Genomic DNA, 21499 nt, shown 5'->3' with positions numbered 1-21499 from the left:
TGTCAGCTTAATTTGTTTAAACTTGCTGAAAGCCAAGACTCCAGTGGAGACCCAGAAGCACCCTTTTATCCCCAGACAGTCTGCCATTCCATGCACTAGACTAGACACTACTTATGAGAAATAAATTATGAATTGACATAAGACCTGTCTGGTCTAGGGCTGTTTTCCTGGTGTGTAAATAAAGTAATGTAAAAGAATAGCTTGGTGAAAAGGGTTATTAATTGCCCTATACAGCCCCCCTACAGTACACACATGTCAGATCCGATCACTTCACACCTGTGGAGTTACAGTACTGTAAGTTACCATGTCTCTGAAATATGAAGCTTACAGCACATAACTAAAACATATATAGTACTTCTCCATTGGGGTTTTTAAAAGCATTGCATTTCAAACACTTGGAGAAATGAAATATAGTTTATAGAGAACGTGACATAGCTCCATCTGTTACCTGCAACGTGCAATGGTGCGGCTTAGAGTAATTCTCCTCGTAAAGCCAAATCTATCATATAATATAATCTCTCCAACAGTGCCAAAGAAGGTCCCTGGTCTCTGGTTAGCACCTGTTGAACAGCTGGTGAAATGACAGAACCTGGTTTCTAAAGTCCCTCTTTGGTATCCTGGGACTTTGGAGTTCTGTAAACATGATGTTCTCTCAATATATGAATTTTGAAAGAAAAAAAGGCTTATGGCTTGTGACTAGGCTACTTCATATTTCTGTTTTGGAAATAAGACTATTAGGCCTGAACGTTGGCGCTCAATCACTGATGAAATTATTGGGAATTTATGAACATTACATAGATCACAGGGAGAAAGGGCAAACTGTCAACCTTAGCCATGAATGACTGACTGCTCCAAACTGTTAAGATGAAGGATATTGCATGTCTTGATGTCATGAATCTTACATTTAAATACATATATTATCTAAGCCTACAGTCACACAATCAAGATACATGCAGGGGATAAGAATGAAGAAAAGTGATGAGGTGACAGGGCTGCCAACTGCCGACTTCAGGAAATATAGGACGCATTTTCGTGTTGTGTCTCGTGAAGATATACTATTTCAAGTGAATGCTTATGAAACGGCGAAGTAGACCGTTTTAATAAAGGCGAGCGTAGCAGGCCTTCAAGAGACTCTGCCCACGAGGTTTCGCGTGCTATCCCCATCTGTGTGCGTGGCAGCTAACGCACAACTGGGATATTATTAATATTCTGGAATCGACATTGATAGGCCGTCTTTATTAGGTCCTAATGAAGATAAAAATGTGTTGTGTGATTTTTATGGAGGAAACTATATAAATGCAAATTCACCCTGGGACTGTTTTGCTCTTGCTTTTCCTCTCTAAGCAGCGGGACGGGCGGCTTTCGTCAGGCTGCCTGTCGCTGCGAGATTTGTAAACAATTTAAAGAACCAAATTGATTCACCCCCTCCTCCTTTTCCCCTATTCTAATGATTTAACTGTATTACACAAGACACCCGAAGTTCAGCGGCGTACCTACTCCAAACAGGAAGTGAATGTTTGTAGTATCAGCGTTTATCTGGAGGTAGCATCAAGATAATGCTGTGAGACTGATTGGAAAGTAGATTTATTTGGATCGTGTAATAACCTTCGAGTCGCTTGAATCACCGTCAGAATCTTGTTAAGCCAGAACGTGAAATCTTTTCATGTGTAGGAGGGTGAGTAATCATTGGGGCACCACACTAATGGGTGACTAGGATGTCTCAGTAAGCTCTAGAGCAGTGAGATGCGGTGGATATCAGAAAGGTGTTGGATACAGACTGTGACTGAGGGCTACAAGGAGCCAGCTGGGAATTCCATCTAGAGCTGGTAAGACCTATGTAAGCATTGAGTACCTTCATTGCGTGCTTTTCAAGTGAGTTAACCTTGCACTTGATGAAGGTACTTTGCTAAGTGTCATGAAATTGAGAGGAATAAAAAAGCCTTGAGTATGGTGGCCCGCTAGCTTCCTAGGTGGCAGGCTGTGCAATTCATTTCTAATGGACCTGAGCTCCTATTATCCGGAGGTCTCAGGTGTGTGTGTGTGTGTGTGTGTGTGTCTGGGTGTGTGCGCCTGTGTTTAATTTAGTTTACCATACCGACTCTATTTATTCTGCTCCCATAACTGGAAAATTGATTTCCTCGCTTTGCGTATGCTCATTATTCACCAGTGTTGTACACCAACAAGACTAAATGCATGGAAATAAAACATGAAACACTTGTGGGTTTTAATTAGCTTTCGCTACACTTGCTTCCACACACAAACCGACAGAGTAAAAAAAGGGAGGGGGTCTTTTTGAGTCGGTAGATAGAAGGCAATATATATTTTAGATTCAGAAAGCCTGCACAGTGGCTGGACCATATACTGAGGGCTACTCAACAAAACAGGCCTTTTCTTTTAGGCATCCAGGTTTATTCGCACTGTTGAACCAAACTCAAATTGTCCTAAAAATGTGTGCATCGCAAAATGCATCGATCATCACAATAGTGAATGAATAGTACTTTAAGTGTACCTTGTTATTGTAAGTTTGATTTGCATGAAATGTGCTTATTTTGTATCCATACATTAGGCATATATACAGAATAATACCCCACATACTACTCCATATTCAAACCTTCCTCATATCCTTATTCATTCAGCCTTACTAGGCCAACGAGCCTCGATCTAATATCTGCCAACTTAACCCCGACACAAACTCACCGCCCATCTTTGAAGTATGATAATCCATGAGTTAATTGCTCATTGTGTGTTACAATGAAAACAAATAAGACCTCATCTTGCCCCAGTTCTGTGCTCAGTCAGCGAGTAGTGTCACGTCGCGAAGGGACTGTGCCCCCTGGTCTGTACAGAGGAACTGGTACCGTAGCATCTGGTGTCATTACCTGTTTATTTTGGGGGCAGTCACTGTGAAATCAGCAATTAACTCAAATACGGCCCCAGCTACACAGTGTTGTTTACTTTAACCTTGATCACCTTTGGGAGGAGAGAGGGCATCACTCCCTCTGCACGCACATGTACGTGCACATGCAAATGCACGTGCACGGACGCACACAAGTGCACCCATGCATGCACTCGCTCACACTTAAACAGCAAATGCACTCAGGCACACGCATCCACACAGACACGCACCATTGTGTGTGCGCACACACTATACAAAAAGGAGAAAGGTTTATGTTATGAATTTGGATGAAAACCAAAGTTTGCAGTAGTTTAATGGATTTGATGACATAATACGCTGAGAAAAATATGACCTTGAAACTCTCGAAGGAAAAACAGTTGAATTGTCCTTCCCAAATGACAGGCAAACAAACAGAACAACTTTTGTACAATAGAGGTCACAATAATTAATTGCAAGGTGAATTTATCTTTATAGATGATGAAACTCTGTCCTGGTTTGAATATATTTTATATAATTAAAACCTTCATTTACAAACCTGAATATAAATCAATTGTTTTTGTCCTCAGTACGGAATGTTTGAAAATATGTTTAGCATATGATGAAAGTTGTTTGATTAACTTTTGTTCAAGTGAACATTTTAATGTCTGTAAGTGTAGGAAAAGGACAATTCAGATGTTATTCCGTGAAATGAACAGCAGTAATGGTATCATTCTCACCCAAACAGTCAGTGCCAGTACGCTGGACAAAAGATTCAACATCAGAAACACACCGAGGTGCTGCTGCCCCGAGATGAAATAAGAAAGAGACCATGATTCCATTTAATGGCCTTTGAAAATGTACGATGACAGCAAGATAACCACATGTTTTTTCCAGAGACGTCCATGCCTACAGTAATAGGCCCTCTCCCCTTTTTCTGAAAGCTTGCACACATCTCTATATTATGTCAAATTAGCCGGTGCAATTTCAGAGGGCTGAAAAATCATTTGATTCACCAAATACCAGATATATAATTGCAGTGGATGGTTCCAGTAAGCTTGCAAAAGTTGAATGTGCGCTGCGCCTCCACAATACACTGTTGTCAATTAGAGGTATCAATATTTTTCAGACGGTTTTTATGAAGCTGTAAAATCCTTGTAAGTAGAACATGCTGGTAAGTGCGGGAAGGAGAGTATGTTGGAGAGATAATGGGGACTATGCTCTGCTCTGCTCTGCTCTACCCTACCCACCCACCCCCCACACTACCCTACCCCACCCCACAACTCATACCCTACCTACCTACCCACCACACCCCACACCCTACCCCACACCCTCACCCTACCCCACCCTAAGCCACACCCTAACCCAACCCTCACCCTTTCCTACCCTACCCCAACTCTCACCCTAAGTTAGTTTCATTGTGTTATCTTTTTATTTTATTATTTCATGCTGTGGATTGCTGTTCCATCCCGGTTTGATTAAGCCTACAGTTTCAAATGTGTCAGTGCAGAAGGTGCTTGATTTTGTTGTTTGTTTTCTGATGACAGGAATATGAGCTATAACGTTCCAACGGTATTGATGTAATCTCCAAGGCAACTCTCAAGCAACAAAGAGTTTGCCATCTGGGATTTACCTCTGGGAAGTGTGTGGTATTGCTGTAGATGTTGCTCCACTTCAGCAACATCTTCAGGGAGTGGGTGGAGAGGGTGAAATCATTGAGGTTGCCTCGTTTAGTGTAACAGCATACTGTTAGAAGACTGAGGCTTTCTCTGGTTCAACTGTTTCTTGGTATGTGCTGCCATCTGGTGGCCGTCATTATAATTGATGAAATGTTACTTGTTCTACGATTTTATGTCGTCAGGAGGAGTACTTTGGCATCAAGTGGTATTCACGTTGTGTATAGGGCTAATATAGTTTTTGGGTTTACCTTAGTGGTTAGAGCATTTGACTGCAGATCAAAAGGTTGCAGAGTCAAATCCCCCCTGTACTGTACACTACTTTGGCTAAAAGTGTCCCGTGAATGGATAACATTTTTAAAACACACTTTAAAACTCCAGAAACATTGTGGACAGGAAATGAAACATTGAAGCCCAGGTTGCACAATTTGTTCTTAGTTTCTTAAATATTTGTCGTCTCTAAAGGGAACAGACTTAAAGTGACTCTGTGAGCTCTGCAGATCTTCAAACAATGCTTCACCTAATTGAAACCTCCAATGTTGTCCCATGTTTCAGAGCCCCGAGTCCGATAACAGCCATGCGCCAGATCATCCGGTAAAACTGGTCTGTGCACGGTTAAAAGGTCTGAGTCAAACCAGGCCACTTAAAGACCCAGGCTTTTATGAAAACCATGCGCATGAGACTGATCTTTGCTTGATTAGTTGTGGCTGACAGTTGCTCTCTGTGGATGTAGGTTAAAAGACCCAAGGTTAAACCTTGAATACTGACAAGCAAGGAATAGACACCTGTGACACTTGTCAAATGCAAATGTCACTTACCCATGGGAGTGACACACACAGAGACTTGAGAATTATAGGCACATTTTCCTTAGCACTACATTGCTCCAGTTAAGGTGTATTTTAGCATTCAATTCAACCTTCTCAAAAGCAATTAGGTTTAGTGACTACTGTATCGTATTGTTTAATGTGTAGATTATACATGATCTGTTCAGATTTGTATGCGTTTTTTAAGGGACGTTTTAGGTATCGATTTAGTGTTGTAAATGATCTAATTAGTGTCTACATACAAAAATATTATATAACTAGGATATGCTGCAACAGAAAGCAAATGAAATTTAAAGGCACACGTTGCTATTACACTGCCCTTATTTTTTATGGGTAGCTGTCCAGGGTGCTGATTCAGGTGGAGGGAAGGCGGAAGCAATGCCTGTAGTTGATGGAGGCTATATTCGATTATCGCTCATAAGGCTCGTCTTCATCACACATGGTGAGGTGATTTCCTGACGCTCTGCGACCGAGAAACCAAAACAAACACACCACGAGCAAGAGACAGACAGATGTTGGCTTCCGTCGAAAGCAGTGGGGTATTTTCCGGGCAGACCCTTATTATGAATGTAGGCTGTACCGGAATCGAAGCAGTCCGAACAGGATCGTGTTGTTAATATATATATGCGTTACAAGGTCTAGATTGAGTGCTTGACTTCCAATTGCAGTTTATATTGTTGTTTCTGAATGCGACGGATTGGGAGGAATCTGTGGGCGTGGAACTGAGATTACAGATTTCCCTTGCCGCCCCCCCTCCTCCAGCAACACCAATACACCACCCTAACCACCAAATCCCAGCCTTATACCCACCAAGGCCGAGGATGGAGCGAATAAACTACAGATATTCTTACGGAGCCTTGGATGAACGTTAACTATTAGGCGTCAGTAGTCGTTCCTCTTGTGAGCTGATAGCTTGTTAGCCTATTTGGTGCTCTTTTGGAACAATAAACACAGGCTGTTAACCGATCGATCTTTATTTGGATTCGTATCGTGAACGCTTGTATTTCGGACCATGGAACGTTCGCTTTCCCGATACCTAAACGCTATAATCGACTAGACTGTCTGAGATGCTTCGTTTTTTACATTTTCGAGTACAAATATTGCTTCCAAGCCGGTTAATGTTAATATGTTTCTGATGCTGAAAATCAAAGCGGAGGCTTGAGGACTTGTCACCTGATACAGCGAGGCCCCATGGAAACTGCGACAATTTCGGATACAGCTTAATACCATATAAACTTCAAGTGAAATATATTTTCTGATTGCCCAAATGGATTCGTGCATGGACAAGTAATTGATATTTTAAAAAGTCCAAACAGAATTGGATTGTTCTTAAATGATTCATTTTAGAATTCCCAGGTCTGGCTGAGCCACCTGCTTTCATATTTCCACCGACGCGCGCTTTGAGGGTAACAAAAACAGCAGGATTTATGACAAATTCTGCCACAAACCATGCGCAGCCAATTTGTAGATATTGACTGAACAAACCAAAGACTTATCACGAATGCGCACAGTGGCATGAGGCATTGCTGAACAAGATTATGCATTCTCCTCGATTTACTTAATCTGGGCATTACGTTTCAATCTTAAAAAGAGGGCAAGTCGAGGGTTTACGCTTCTCGGGAATCCTCTCGCGCAAGTGTGTGTGTGAGAAAGTGCGAGAGAGGGGCCAACATGCCCACTTCACGTTCTGGTGCCAGCCTTGTGGAATATTGGGTGGACGGCTCGAGACGAGATGTCACCGTGGAGGAATTCTATACCATGGGCCCAGAGTTAGGAAGGTAAGGAGCAAGTAGCCTGTAGGTAAAGAGATGTAGTCGAACTCATAAACACTCGTTCATTGCACGTTACTCAAGTCTGTTTTTCTCATATTTAGACTATTTGTTGATGAGTGGGGAATGGGCAGCAGCCAGCAGGTATTGTGGTCTGTCTTCCCAAGTTTCCCACCATGGACTATAATGTATGACCCCTGACCTTTCACTACTTGGGGCTTTAACGAAAGTCCAGTTCCACCGTTCATACCGCTTGTGAACAAGTGAATAATCTGATGATTCTGGCAAACATAAAAAAACAACACGTCATCTGGGTGGTGTAAACCAGAAGGGCTCATCTAGAAAACTGGCCCATAAATATTTTAATAAAAAAAACAAAAGGCAACATGAACTATTATGTAAAATGATACCACTGTACACAAAGGGTGATAAAAACTAAATCACTGTTTTTCTTTTGCTACATGATGTTTAACCCTTAGAATAACTATTTTTTGGAATGGAATAAATGAAATTGATATTATAAAGCCACTGTACACTGTTTAGCTTGTGTTGGTATTAGTAAGGTTTCATAACATTTCCTGTTGCACGGGGTGCAAAGAAAACATAATCTTCTGATCCAAGTCTTTGATTTTTTTTAAACTCAAAACCATATCAAACACCTCATTTCACACTAAGCATTATTCTATGCCCCACTAGGTCTTCGTTTCTCACTTTTAAAACGCTTTCGACGTGCTCCCCACTTCTTTCTCTCGTTTAATTTGACGTGTGAATCAAAGGAGGCGCACTGTTCCCAGTGGTCTGAAATGCAAGTGGAAAAATATGCCTCATCCCAAAACATCACGTTTAATAGGACAAATCTGGTGATGTCTCTAATGCAGGCCTATGTTTGGGAGAATTAGCAGTAAAGTGCTGAATTACAACTGCCGTGCTCTCAGAATCAGACTTTTAGCACGTAATCCTAATCTGTGATTGACGTTAAAGTCACTGCAGCACAGACAGAGTAAACAAGAGGATGGTTCAGCAGGGTGGAACGGCTGGCATGCAGTTAACGTCCCTTGGATCCCAGGTCTATGGGGGTTTTTTTGTTAAAGGAGAGGTGTCCTGGTTGTCAAGGAGATATACAGTCATGAGGGTAAAAGATGGAGCTGTGGGATTGATAGATTGCATTAGGACAGCTGGAAAAGGAAGTGATTCATAACGAACACAGGACAGGCTACAAATCTGAGTGGAAACTTTTGCTTCAAGTAAACGTCACTTGCGTAACTCATGCCAAAGAGGCAACTCAGTATGAACGTTTCCAGTTAGTACATTTTAACCCATACATCAAAATGACTAAGACCGTATTTGGGTCAGGAGGAATGTTGTCTCAGAATAAAAGTTAGGAGAACCATTTGAGAAACTTTAGAACCATTCTTAGATCAGAGACAACCATTGTCATTCTCTAGTGTATACAAAAACAATTTGGAATAGGAAAGGGCCCTAACTGACCTGAACACATTTGATCTGGAACCTATATTTCTAGAGAGTTACACATGAATAGTTGGTTTTAAATAGCCCTCTTCAGAAAATGTAGATTCCAACCATAGAGGCTTTAATGAATGGAACCCTCAGAGCAGACTCTGTCTACCTAATTCTAGAACGGCATGGAGTGTCTGACAGTGTTAAGTGTCAATTAGCAGTCACAACACAATACCAGATATGCCTTTTGTGAATACATTATGGATTGATAATGGGCGTCTGCTGATTTGAGGATTGATAACTTTACTAGAGTATCTGAAACAACCAGTAACTCATAGCACATTCTAAGTACACCTCTATCTCCAGCAGTATTATACTGTACCAACCACAGGTCCATAGCCATGTTTTCACCGCTGATAAAGGTGTACTGTTAACCAATGAGAAACGAGCCAGTTCTCCTGTGACCAGGAGAAGGAGATTGCGTAACAATGCAGATTCCGCAGACGCTGTGGCTCTTGAGCTCTCCTAGGCAACTCACTCACAAACAGTCGGGCCAGTGCTTGTGTGGACAAGCAGGTCACAGTGATGAAGATATACTGTACATTTGTCCAAGGCCTCACACACAGATTTCAAAGTAGATTTAAAAGCAGGGAGGACACGAGACAGACCTGTCACGTTTTAGATTATTCATGGTTTTCAGGCTGGATTTAGTGCTCTGCTTACTCTGCCCCATTGTAATGGTGTCAGGGCTCTGAATAGCTTTCTTTCAGCAATAATGTCCTCCATGGAGGTTCCATTCCCTTTATTGATGAGGACTTATTATAAGGATATCTTATAAGGATAGGGAGTCAGATGGCTGAGCAGTGAGGGAGTCGGGCTAGTAATCAGAAGGTTGCCGGATCAATTCCCCGCCCTGCCAACTGATGTTGTGTCCTTGGGCAAGGCACTTCACCCTACTTGCCTCGGGGGCAATATCCCTGTACTTACTGTAAGTCGCTCTGGATAAGAGCGTCTGCTAAATGACTAAATGTAAATATCTAATGGTTCTTAATAGTGACTCTTTATTGGCTCCACATAACAGCCTACTTATGACCCACTTTATCTAGTACATGAAGTAGAGTTAGAATAAGCATTTGGTCATTTAAAAGGTTTCAAGTGTTTTGGTGTATTTAAATGTCATTATGATACATGAAGTAAATGGATGTAGTAGACATAATAAAAAATAATGGAATCGTCGTTGTCGATGTTAAATGAACAAATAAGTATCAAAAGGATTCTTTTGTACATTGTCAATGCAATACCGCCTTTCATACATGTTCATATCAAAATCCTGTTTGTGTTTCCTCAGAGGGGCAACATCTGTGGTTTTCCGCTGTGAGGAGAAACAGTCCCAGAAGCCGTATGCTGTTAAGGTCCTGAAGAAGACTGTGAGTATCTGCAATATTACAGTCATCTGCTCCAACCCCATCAAGATTATATCTGTAGAGGTTATTTTCCTCCTCTATTGCAGATTGACAAGAAAATTGTACGGACTGAAATTGGAGTTTTGTTGCGTCTTTCTCATCCCAATATTGTAAGTGTTCACACGTTGGTTACACAGCGTTATTACTAGTGCTGTGTGAACACAACAGAAGTGCACATTGCTCATAAACATGGAAACACTGAATGTGAATTTTGTGTAAATCGATGATACCAGCCTAGTCATAACGTTCTCTCGTGTGTTGTGTCTCCCAGATCAGATTAAAGGAGATTTTTGAGACGGAGACAGATATTGCTCTCATCTTGGAGCTGGTTACCGGAGGAGAACTCTTCGACAGGTCCTCAACAACACAAAATACACCCTCACACACATACCATACCCTACCCGACCATACTTCAACATCTTACATCCATGACCAAATTGCTTTCAGTCGTAATGGGCAAAGGTGGAAGCCATTTCCCTTCCACAATCTCACAGTTCCATTTCCCCTCTTCATCATTAGTGGCAATTTACGGCACAGATGTTATTGAGATGCAAAGTGCAAAGGGAACAGAAAATGAAATTTGTTATGACCCCCATGGCTGTTGCCAGGAGACAGACACGAGAGCTGTGGTGGGCCACAACTCCAGCCTATCTGTGGAAGTCTTGTAAATGTTGCCCTTCCACGCAGTGAGCTCTGAGTCACTGGTGCTCCTGTGGTTTCTCATCGTGGTCGTACATTGCCGGAATTTACTTTGAGTGCTGAAACACTGTTTGGAAATGTGAATTACATTTTTGGTCAGTGGTCCGAAGACTTCCAAAGTGCAGCAAACTGTTGCCCAGATGGACCAATCAATGGAATGTGTGTGCGGTATTTTGGAAACCTAGTTAACAATCCATCCTCAAAGCAAACCACAGGGTTCGGATTCAAAGCGGTGTATGGTTAGTTGGGTAAATAGGTGTTTGATAGCTATTCAAGCTTGTGACTGTGTTCCTTTGGTTCTGTTCTGACAGGATTGTGGAGAGGGGCTACTACAGTGAGAGAGACGCAGCCCACGTCATCAAGCAGATACTGGAGGCAGTGGCGGTAAGATGATGACCTCGAGGGGCTGCTGGCAATAGCCTTCAGCCAGTTGCCTTGGCATTTTGGATGAAGTCTTTTGTGTGGACACATTACACTGTGGGCTTGTGGGTGTGGGGGATCTTTCACCGTGGCTGGCCATCCACCAGGCACCACCGTCGCACTTGAACTGGGAAGGTTCTGGAAACCATTCCGGAGAAACACCACTTTAGCCACTATACCACTGAGAAGCTGGCAAACTGAACATATACACCATGGCCCATGGCGGGGTCTGCATGTTGGCTAAGCTGCCCTTGTTTGGTCATCTTAAAAATAACACGGTTTACTACTGTCATATGTGCTCTTCCGATTTGTATTTAGGAGATCGAAATGCCATAGAACGTCTTACTGTCTGTTCACGATTATTTCATGGAATTTTGCGTGTTTTCTACAGGCATTCCATAGTTTTTCAGATTAAGATAATCACCCCTACAGCAAAGTTTAATGCTTGAGATTTGATATTTGCAGAGGGCATGTGTGTGTAACCACTGTGTTGATGCCCAATCTCTCCTTGGCAATGTACAACAGAGTTTTAAGTTGAATGATATCCAAGTGTAAAAATAGAAAATGCCACGACACATCATTTTGGTGAGTTAGCATAGCGATGGCATGTGAATGTCAACCAGAAGATTAGTGTCAGAGCCTTTATTTTGAAATACAAATGTATTGTAATCCCAGGGCATAGCTTGAGACTTGGCTGGACACAAACATACATAACACACACACATACACACACACACACACATAGATGTGGGTCAGATGTCATCAGTCCATGCTGGAGGAAAGAGCGGACGTTTTTGCATCTGCGTATCTGCGTGTATATGTGCGTGTATCTGTGTGCGTGTGTGCGTGTATCTGTGTGCGTGTGTGCGTGTATCTGTGTGCGTGTGTGCGTGTATCTGTGTGCGTGTGTGTGTGTATCTGTGCGTGTGTCTGTATCTGTGTGTGTGTGTATCTGTGTGCGTGTGTGTGTGTGTATCTGTGCGTATGTGTGTTTGATGAGCTACAAGTGTGAAATAATCCTCTCAGAGAGCCATCACAATTTTCCCCCCTTTTTAATCTTCTGACCAAGAGACACAGCCGGCAGCAGATATGTGGGCTGCCAGTTACGTAACAGCTCTGACAAGAGCGTTCCTGTGTGACAATAAACCTACTGCTGTGGCCGCCATGTGTGCGCGCTGGTTTCGAAAGCATGCTTAACACTGGAGGACTTTAACCCATGTTTGTTATTTTAAAATTCTCAACTGAGTGTTAGTGCCTGTGTTGATGTGTGGTGTAAAGTAAGAAGGAGATCATTTGAGACAATAGGTGTTTGTTCATGTGCATGTGGATAGGTGAGCAGGTTAACACTTGATGCTTCTTTATGTCTTTGTTTTTATGTATCTCTTGAACCAAGCGTCTCATTATGTTCCTGAAATTCTGTATATAACTTACAACATAGGATTCTTAAATACACTCCAACCTGCATGCCCATACTTGGATTTCATTGAGAACGAATCCGTCTGGGATTCAGAATGTTGTGACCACCTGAAGATTTGAAGTTCACATTTTATCACAGCAAAAAAGCATACATAGAGGGGGCAACACTCAAACTGTTTACATACAACGCACAGAATTTGATTGCAAACACAATCATTCATATGGTTACTGTAAATCAATCCTGGAGCAGAGCGCAGCGCCTTCCACAAATCCTTCCACGTGTATACCGAAAGTGGAGTCGGTGTGATTCATCCTTAGGGCCTGGGAAATAAATCATCAAGATCAAGGTTAAAACTCCCTCACCCATCCCATCTCCCTCCCATTTCTCTCTCTCTCTCTCTCTCTCTCTCTCTCTCTCTCTCTCTTTCTCTTTCAATCTCCTGCACACTGTATTCCGAGGACCTGCTCGCCTTTTTTTGTGTGTATCATCTTGTTAAAAAGCCACATCTGCCCAGACCCTCTGAGCGCAAACGCAATTAACACGGCTCGACTCAGCAATGAGTCATGGCAGGCGTACTTTAGGCTCCTCCACCAGATACAGTGAACCGGCAGACCTGTCCTTAATGGAGGATGATTCTGTGATTAACGGCCCCTAGCACTGCCAGACAGACCGCCAGAGAATCTCAGGAGAGATAGGTTCGAAAGGTTTGCTGGGGGGGACCATCAATAGGAAGCATGCGGGCAGTGAATATTTTTCCATTAGTGCTAATAGCAGTCAAGCCGGCCACTTAGCATGGATGGCGGCTAATGGGAGACCTGGGGCTTAACCACAGAGCTTTCTCGCTGAAGCATCGCTCGCTAATTTGCCGAAATGAGTTTCCCTGTGTCCGTTGTCCGTGTGCGGCCAGGGGAAGTGCCCGGTAATGATGAGAGTGCCCCCCTAGTGGTGCGTGGGTGAGCAGGAGGACGGAGGTCGGACTCGGTGAGAGGGTCGCCCTGGAAACTGGGCAAATATTGTGATGGTTCCCTCCAGGGTTGTCGTGGGTTGTGAAAGGGCCAGTGGAGCAGAGGTGGATTGGCCTCCTCCTGGGCGCCTCCAGGAAGGCCCTCCGGTGCTGAATAAACACATCATAGTCTGTTAATCAACGCCCCGATGAGCAGCACACAGAATCTGGTATGTTAACATAGGCTAGATGGTTATAGAATCAGCAATATAGTCCGTGGACTTTGCCCTAGTCAGGAGGAAAATCGGTGCCCAATTGCATTTTCTGTTTCATTAATAACAAATCCTTTAGGCATGTCTACAGACCATTAGAATGTTGTAATTGGATTTCTGTGCACCAAACCCAGAACACATCAGGAAATGATCGACATGCTAGACCCCAATGACCAGGAAGCAGAAACCAAATCAAGTTAGAAAGCAAACTCTCTCGAGTGACAGAGAGAGGACTTCTTCGTCTTGCGACAGAGCAGTGGGAGATCTTGTGAGCTGTTCGAATTGACCCATCTGTTGGGTCCTATTTTGGATTATGGGGATGCTCATTTACAGTTTCAATTAATCCTGCCAGTGCCCTGATTGAGTCAAATCCCTCAGGTCCCTCAGTAATTAACTTCCTTCTTTAGCTCCTTCAGCGGCTCCATTTTGTGCTCTGCTCTGCAGGGGTAGACGCCTGCTCGGATCAGTCATCCTGTTGACACATCTGCAGCGCACACTCAACACCTTTCTGGGTTTCTTACACAGACAGTTACGTGCTGGAGTGTTTCAAAATGTATTGAGTCACTAAGGACATTTAGACACTTGACTTTTTAAGGAATTCTGTTCCAAATAGTTCCTAACACACACCTACAGTAAAATGGTTAGAGTTTAGTAACCTGGTGAAATAGACTTATATCTGTAAATATATCTTAAATATGGGCATTACTTGTGTTGTTGGACTTGTGACAGTGAATGGAGAAAGAGAAGCGGTTGATAACCTTTTAGTTTTAATAGTGCAGACGTCCTGCTGTTGAGTTTGACAAAAAAGACTCCAATAAGAGCAGTTCCAGGTCGATGTGAGAGACAAGAAATGAATCGTTCTTAACAGAAAGATCGTTGTTCTTAACAAGAAGATAGTTGTTCAAAGTGCTGCGCTGAGTCGGCTTCCATTTGTGTGTGTCATCTTCTGTAAGTGATACCATCAGGGTCTTTAGGTCAAAGTGACTGGAGATATAAATGGCAGCGGCCCGCTTTCCACTGACTGTGCTTGTGTTGTTGTTCTGTGTTTTGGTGACAGTACTTACATGAGAATGGAGTGGTGCACCGAGATCTCAAACCAGAGAACCTCCTCTATGCTGACCTGTCATTGGACGCACCCCTCAAGATTGGTAAACCTCATTACGTTAAATACCTCCTTGAGCAAAGCAAAATGCTTCCATCACTCGAGTCATTCTGTAATGTCATCCAATTGTTTAGTCATTGTCATCCATGTCATCTCAAATGAAAACATGAATTGTGATTGATTAGAATAGAAAGTTCAAAGCACATCACCTGAGTGAATTTTAACATGTTGTGGCAATGTAACAAGCCTACCTTACCGTGGTGGGCAGGTATACATTTTATCCAAGTTTCCTAATGAAATCTCGGTTTTGTTTCCAGCTGACTTTGGCTTGTCCAAAATAATTGATGAGCAAGTCACCATGAAGACAGTGTGTGGCACTCCTGGATACTGTGGTGAGTTCCCAACTGAAAGATTTGAATTGAAGAAGTCTGTTGGAGAGGCAGTAGTGCTTTAGCAGCTGTACTGCAGTTACCCTAGCGTTATACAACAGTACCTCTCTCTGGAAAAGAAAAGTCCATGACTTTTTGTCAAGTTGTTTGAGCTGCTTGTTTTTCAAGTCGGTTTGCTAGTCTTACATCATGCATGTTTTGATAGTGGGGTGTGCTGTGTGAGTCAGCTGAGCTCTCGTCTGTCTGTGTGGGAACTGACAGCCTGCTCTCCATCTCTCTTCCCTCAGCTCCTGAGATTCTCCGTGGCAATGCCTACGGTCCCGAAGTGGACATGTGGTCTGTGGGAGTTATCCTCTACATACTGTGAGTGCTACAAAACACTTGGAAATCTGTCCCAAGATCTGGACGTACTGTCCTCACCATGGGCAAGCTGGGTGTAGGATGTGCTGGGAACACACTGAGCTTCTCTTTTCACCGCAAACATTATCAAACGTGATCTGATCCCATCTTAGATTTCCCCCTCTCCTTGTTCGGCTGCATAGATTTTCTGTTTCCCAATTGCCTGATCTGACGGCTGCAGTTTCTTATCAGAAGCTTCCAGTACCTGTTAGTAGAAAGTAGATGCATTAAATAGTATTAAACAAATCAACAGTGAAAACAAATCTAATCTCTGTTACTTTCGCTCTCTGTCACTTTCTCTGTCACTTTCTCTGTCACTTTCCCTCTCTCTGTCACTTTCTCTGTCTCTCTCTCTCTGTCTCTCTCTCTCCCACCTCATGTCTTATCTTTCTTTACTCCCTCAATCTTTACTCCCTCAATCTTTTCCCTCCCTCTCCCTCTCCCTCTCCCTCTCCCTCTCCCTCTCCCTCTCCCTCTCCCTCTCCCTCTCCCTCTCCCTCTCCCTCTCCCTCTCCCTCTCCCTCTCCCTCTCCCTCTCCCTCTCCCTCTCCCTCTCCCTCTCCCTCTCTCTCTCAGGCTCTGTGGGTTTGAGCCTTTCTTTGACCCAAGGGGAGACCAGTACATGTACAGTCGCATCCTCAACTGCGATTATGAGTTTGTCTCCCCCTGGTGGGATGACGTCTCTCTCAACGCAAAAGATTTGGTAGGTCGGCCATGTCTGCACTTCAAATACAGGCTTTGATCTGACAGCTTTTTTTGCTTATATAACATTAAAGGATATACAAGTTGATATTGGGATTTTTTTTGTTGAGAAAATTCTGTTTATATAATGATTATAAGACTATATAATATATACTTTGAAGGCTAGGATTAGCAATTCTTTCCTTTATCTAGCCTAGATAACAGCCCTATGTTTAGTCAATGAGACCATATACATATTAATACAAAAAAAAATACAGATGAAAAGCATCTACAACACGTACATCTTTAGTCAACAAGCCCTTTCTCTCCAAGGCTTAACGTGTTCAAACCCGTATTTCTGTGTCACCAGGTCAGTAAGCTGATAGTGCAGGACCCTCACAAACGCCTCAGCGTGCAGGAGGCCCTGCTGCACCCCTGGGTGCTGGGCAAGGCGGCCCGCTTCTCCCACATGGACACCACACAGAGGAAGCTGCAGGAGTTCAACGCCCGGCGGAAACTCAAGGTGGGGGGGGGGGGGCTGAGGGGGCTGAGGGGAGACTGAGGGGAGACTGAGGGGGGCTGAGAGGGGGCTGAGGCGAGGCTGAGGGGGGTTGAGGGGGCTGAGTGGGGGCTGAGTGGGGGCTGAGTGGGGGCTGAGTGGGGGCTGAGGGGAGACTGAGGGGGGCTGAGGCGAGGCTGAGGGGGGTTGAGGGGGCTGAGGGGGGCTAAGGAGGCTGAGGGGGGGCTGAGGGAGAGCCTCCACTTTAAGTAATACAATATCTAATTACATGTAAAATACAGTATATTGTTATGGGTGTAGTAGATGTAAATCTAATAGGGTTGCATCACATGATATGAAATGCAAACTTGACAAGTGTAGGCACTGACAGGCAATAATAGTTAATATGATTGTGTGTTGTGCTTTTCCTTCTAGACATGCTTATGTATGTGCATGTTTATGTCCTGTGAAAAGACTCAGTGTACTTCAACTTATTCCTCATACTTTAATTGTGTATTTGCCTCAATACATTGGCTGCTCCTTTATCTTTACTCTGAACATGTGCTGGCCACTCGTCTCTTATGATTACATAAAAATGGCTTCATGCCAGTACACAGCTGTGAAAATAACCAGAGTGTGTGTGCGGTGTGCATATGTTTGTGTGCGCGCTGTGTGCGCGCTCTGTGTGTATGTGCCTGCGTACGTGCTCTATATGTCCGTGTGTTCGTACGAGCATGCGCGCGTGTCCCTGACGTGTGTATGTGTGTGTTCGTACCTACGTGTGTGTGTATCTCTCCCAGGCTGCCATGAAAGCCGTGGTGGCCACCAGCCGCATGCACGAGAGCTCCCGGCGGCGCACCGACAGCTGCGACATCCCTGGCTCCGACAAGACCTCCAGGCAGAGCAGCATGCAGCAGGATGCCCCCCCGGACTCCCAGGGAGAGGCCAGCCAGGCCAAGGACACCACCGAGGGGACCCAGGAGGACGGGGAGGTCCTGGGTTCCCAGAACCAGTCCGTACCATGCTCCCTGCTGCCACGCAGCCCCAAACCGGCCGCGCTCACCTCCCCTCTGCCCAAGGGGGCAGCCCCCGGGTGCCCACCACCCACCAGGCCCCCCCTCAAGCCAGACGGGCTTCGGCAAAATTCGGTAATCCCCAAAACGGCGTTGGTACGACCCAGGATACCCCAGAGGAGCTGTTCGTCTGTGGACACCGTGGCGAAAAGTGAGACGGCTCAGGTGTTGGCCACGCCCCCGAGTCCTAAGAGCATCAGCAATGGGTACGTCGTGGGGGTGGAGTCTGGCGGTAAGACCGCCCAGTGTCAGTGAGTGACAGGTTGCAAAGACACAAGTTACAAGCATTCGAGAACTCCTACTGGTGGATTCAGCAGCTAATGCCGTTGTGCTGTAGAGTCTTGCAGAGACTTGCGTGATATGACCAGAGAAATGATGACCGCGTTGAAGAAGAAGGCTTGGCGACTGATTGACTTTTCTCACACCTCACCTTCCTCTGGGCCGCATAGTCTGGAAAAAACGACCGATTTGATATCCCTCCATATAACTTGTCCTTCATTGTGTGAGATGATGAGTTTGAACATGTAAAATAGATCAGTCAATTAGCTTTTAACTTCGGTCTCCACTTTGCTGCCTACCTGACCTGCTTTAACTTATCTACTTTTCCATTTGTTTTCAAGGCGAGGTCGACCAGGAGAAAGGTTTTCGTTAGAGACAACTTGAAAAGACAATCTGTTTTCATACTTTGTATGCTCTGCACCTTTCTACTAATAAATGTTGGAATCTACTGACTTCATATGCAAACTCATGAATACAAATATAATCCTCTTCTTGCACCTCATTGCTTTCAGGTAGTAAATATATTGTATTTGTGAGCTGACGAATATAGTCAAGATGTATTGTAAAATGTTTACTTTGCAATTATTGTAAATGCTGACCTAATGTTTGCTTTATATATGGCTTGAATCAAAACAGATAACAGCGACAAAATAACAGTAATTGTTGTAAATATCAAAGTCAACAAGTCAACAAGTCAACAGCTATTTCGAATCCTTTAATCCAAACCTTCTCACCCACTCTCACCCTCCACCACACTCTCTACCTCTCTTTGTACAGGCGCTTCCAACCTGTGATAGCAGATTCTGTAAAGAGACACCACTACTGAATATATACAAAGCAAAACAGAGCGTTTCCCCAAACTGCCCCTCAAATGATATTGCCAGTGCCAGGCAAACACCTCTGAGGAGAAAACATCATTATCATAAGCAAAGGGCTTTTCCAGTTTCAAACAGTTGGAAATCTAAATGTTGTGATCAAAATGAAACAGTTTCATATTTCCTTGATGAAGTTTCTGTTTAATGGGCACACATTTGCTTTTCTGGAATGCATTATCTTATTAACTCCAACATTGCCAAATAGTATGTCTTGTATATTGCTGACATGATAACACAGGTAGAAATAATTTGCAGGATATGATGTTTAAAGTGGATTTTTGCTTATTAGTATTATTATTGAATGCACAACATATTTATTTAGTGGGAAAACACCCCAGTTGTAGTTAAATATATTGTATTTGTTATGTAGTTTCAGTATTTCCTGTTTTCTTGATGAAAAAGGTACTTTATTTTGGAACATATTTTAGACAGAATATTGAAACCAATAATCATAGCTATATAAAGAGTGGGGAATCTATAGGTGAGTGTAAAGTTCTATTATTTTTGGATGTTCTATCATATCACAATAATCCCAATGAATCAGATTTGATTGTTCTGTATTCTGCATAAATATTAAAAACAGCACATGTTTACAATGGTAGATGCTGTTAACAGATACTAAAAGGAATAAAATGTGTATTTTAAAGTCAAACACTGACTTTTGAATGTAATGTGACCTGAATGACAGTTAATTGAAACTAGGCATGGGAATGAACAGGCCACTGATAATTAGCTATTTTATAGCCAGTTACCTACCAACCTACCTACCTACCTACCTACTGACCTAAAATAGGCCTTCTGGGGGGGAAAAGTATTACCACAGACCTGAACATAATGTAAAAGTACAACATTATACTTCCAGATATTGTACTTAACTAAAGCCAAAACACCGAGAGGATTGGGTCCCATTCCTAAACGTATGTCCTGCTTGCACGACTCCACATGAATAGCTACTGCTGGGGTTCCATTCCTCTGCAGAAACGTTCCAGATACCAGTGACGGTGTGGGTTCCATCTTGTTCCCTGGCTGTCAGAATAGTGTTTTGCTTTGGGTCCACCACTGTGTCGTTGACCCACCAGGTCATGTCTGCGTGCATTGGCTCTAGGCCACTGAAAACACACACAAGTACTGGGGTGGTTCCTTGGTTACCATCCACCGAAGACAGGATGACAACAGAGGGATCAGTGCTTTGTAAACCTGAGAATGACAGACAGAGCCAAATTAAAACGAATTTTGTGGGGAAATATTTGAGGGGTTACCTTTGGAAGTCCAAACGTTTTCACAATGATTATTTCCTTAGTAAAGGTTACCTTTCACAAAAAGCTCGATCCCTTTACTGAAAAACGCCTCCTTCTGTGTCTGCTCACTGCCGTATACACACCTGAGAAGACAATTTTAACATTAGAATCAGAATATCTGAACTAATATATGAAATGATGCTATGATGTGAGTTAGTTATTGGACAAGCTTACCTCAGTAGTAGTAAAGTGAAAGCCAGTCTTCCTGTTTTCATTTTTGCAGAGTGGGTCAAGTCACTACATGGGAGAAGAAAACATGCCTCTTGTTCTGAATCCAGCAAGGAGGATAGTTATCCAATCCTATGCCCCTTCTTCTTAAACTAGAGCGATTCCAAACACAACCTCTCTCAAACACCCCCCCCACACACACTCACACACATACAGACACATGCACATTGGCACACACACACGCAGACAGACAAAGACACACACTCATGTCTCAAATCAGCATTGGCCTTTAGTTTACTTACCACATTTGAATGCTATCTATGATCCTCTTAGCTTATACTTTTACAGCAGACTTTCTCAATTAAAAGAAAACATGCAAAACCATTGGGGTGGAACAGCTTTGTTGTCCCAAAGGAGCCTCCTGTCTCTCAGGCTCAAAACAAGTAGATCAGTTATTCAGTTAGGAGGATGATAGAAAAAAATGTACCAACTGTTCTTTCCTGTTTTTCTGTCTTAAACAGATGTATGCTTATTAGGAAGCCATCCAGTTTGGAGGGTTTGATTCTAGCCAGAACAATAATCATCATCTGTCTTTTGAGTTCTAACTCAGTTAAATCACCTCTGCTGGTTTCCAATTAGTTAACTACTTATAGTAAGAATTGTGTTCAAGCCTTCATGCCGAGTTCAACATTAGATCTATCAGCTGTACTACTGGATGGAGGTGCATTCTATGAAGGAAGCCTTACTGAATCAGACTTCAAAACTACAGCTGAAGAAAAACAATCGAAAACGTCAAACATTTCAGTCAACTTTTATTATCAAACAGACTTATGAGTGACAAAATCGGGAAGCCATGGCCCTCATCCTCACGGTCTCCTTTTCACATTTCCTTCTCCATGGTAACCCAGTCCACAGTAATACAC

The 21499-nt window shown here is 43.3% G+C and overlaps 1 protein-coding gene across 1 annotated transcript; it reads left to right on the top strand.

Annotated features, from left to right (window-relative positions):
* The first annotated feature begins 7043 nt into the window (after positions 1–7043).
* On the top strand, positions 7044–19734 carry LOC146254540 (calcium/calmodulin-dependent protein kinase type IV). The gene is made up of 11 exons (XM_084676061.1): positions 7044–7150; positions 9948–10026; positions 10110–10172; positions 10334–10416; positions 11073–11145; positions 14871–14961; positions 15233–15307; positions 15592–15667; positions 16280–16406; positions 16755–16907; positions 17684–19734. The coding sequence occupies exons 1-11, from the start codon at positions 7044–7046 to the stop codon at positions 18209–18211; spliced, it is 1455 nt and encodes a 484-aa protein (XP_084532187.1). The 3' UTR covers positions 18212–19734.
* The last annotated feature ends 1765 nt before the right edge of the window (positions 19735–21499 follow it).

The sequence above is a fragment of the Hypomesus nipponensis genome, chromosome 16, assembly GCF_054491055.1.
Source record: "Hypomesus nipponensis isolate SF chromosome 16, ASM5449105v1, whole genome shotgun sequence".
NCBI lineage: Eukaryota > Metazoa > Chordata > Actinopteri > Osmeriformes > Osmeridae > Hypomesus > Hypomesus nipponensis.
Note: the sequence above shows the minus strand (reverse complement) of the source record. Positions and strands in the feature narration are given on the sequence as shown.

Bases quoted from the DNA above. Each gene is read 5' to 3' on its own strand.
- LOC146254540 (XM_084676061.1), top strand. From the start codon at position 7,044: ATGCCCACTTCACGTTCTGGTGCCAGCCTTGTGGAATATTGGGTGGAC. The intron at 7,151-9,947 runs GTAAGGAGCAAG...GTGTTTCCTCAG, and splicing joins ATGGGCCCAGAGTTAGGAAG to AGGGGCAACATCTGTGGTTT. The intron at 10,417-11,072 runs GTCCTCAACAAC...CTGTTCTGACAG, and splicing joins GGAGGAGAACTCTTCGACAG to GATTGTGGAGAGGGGCTACT.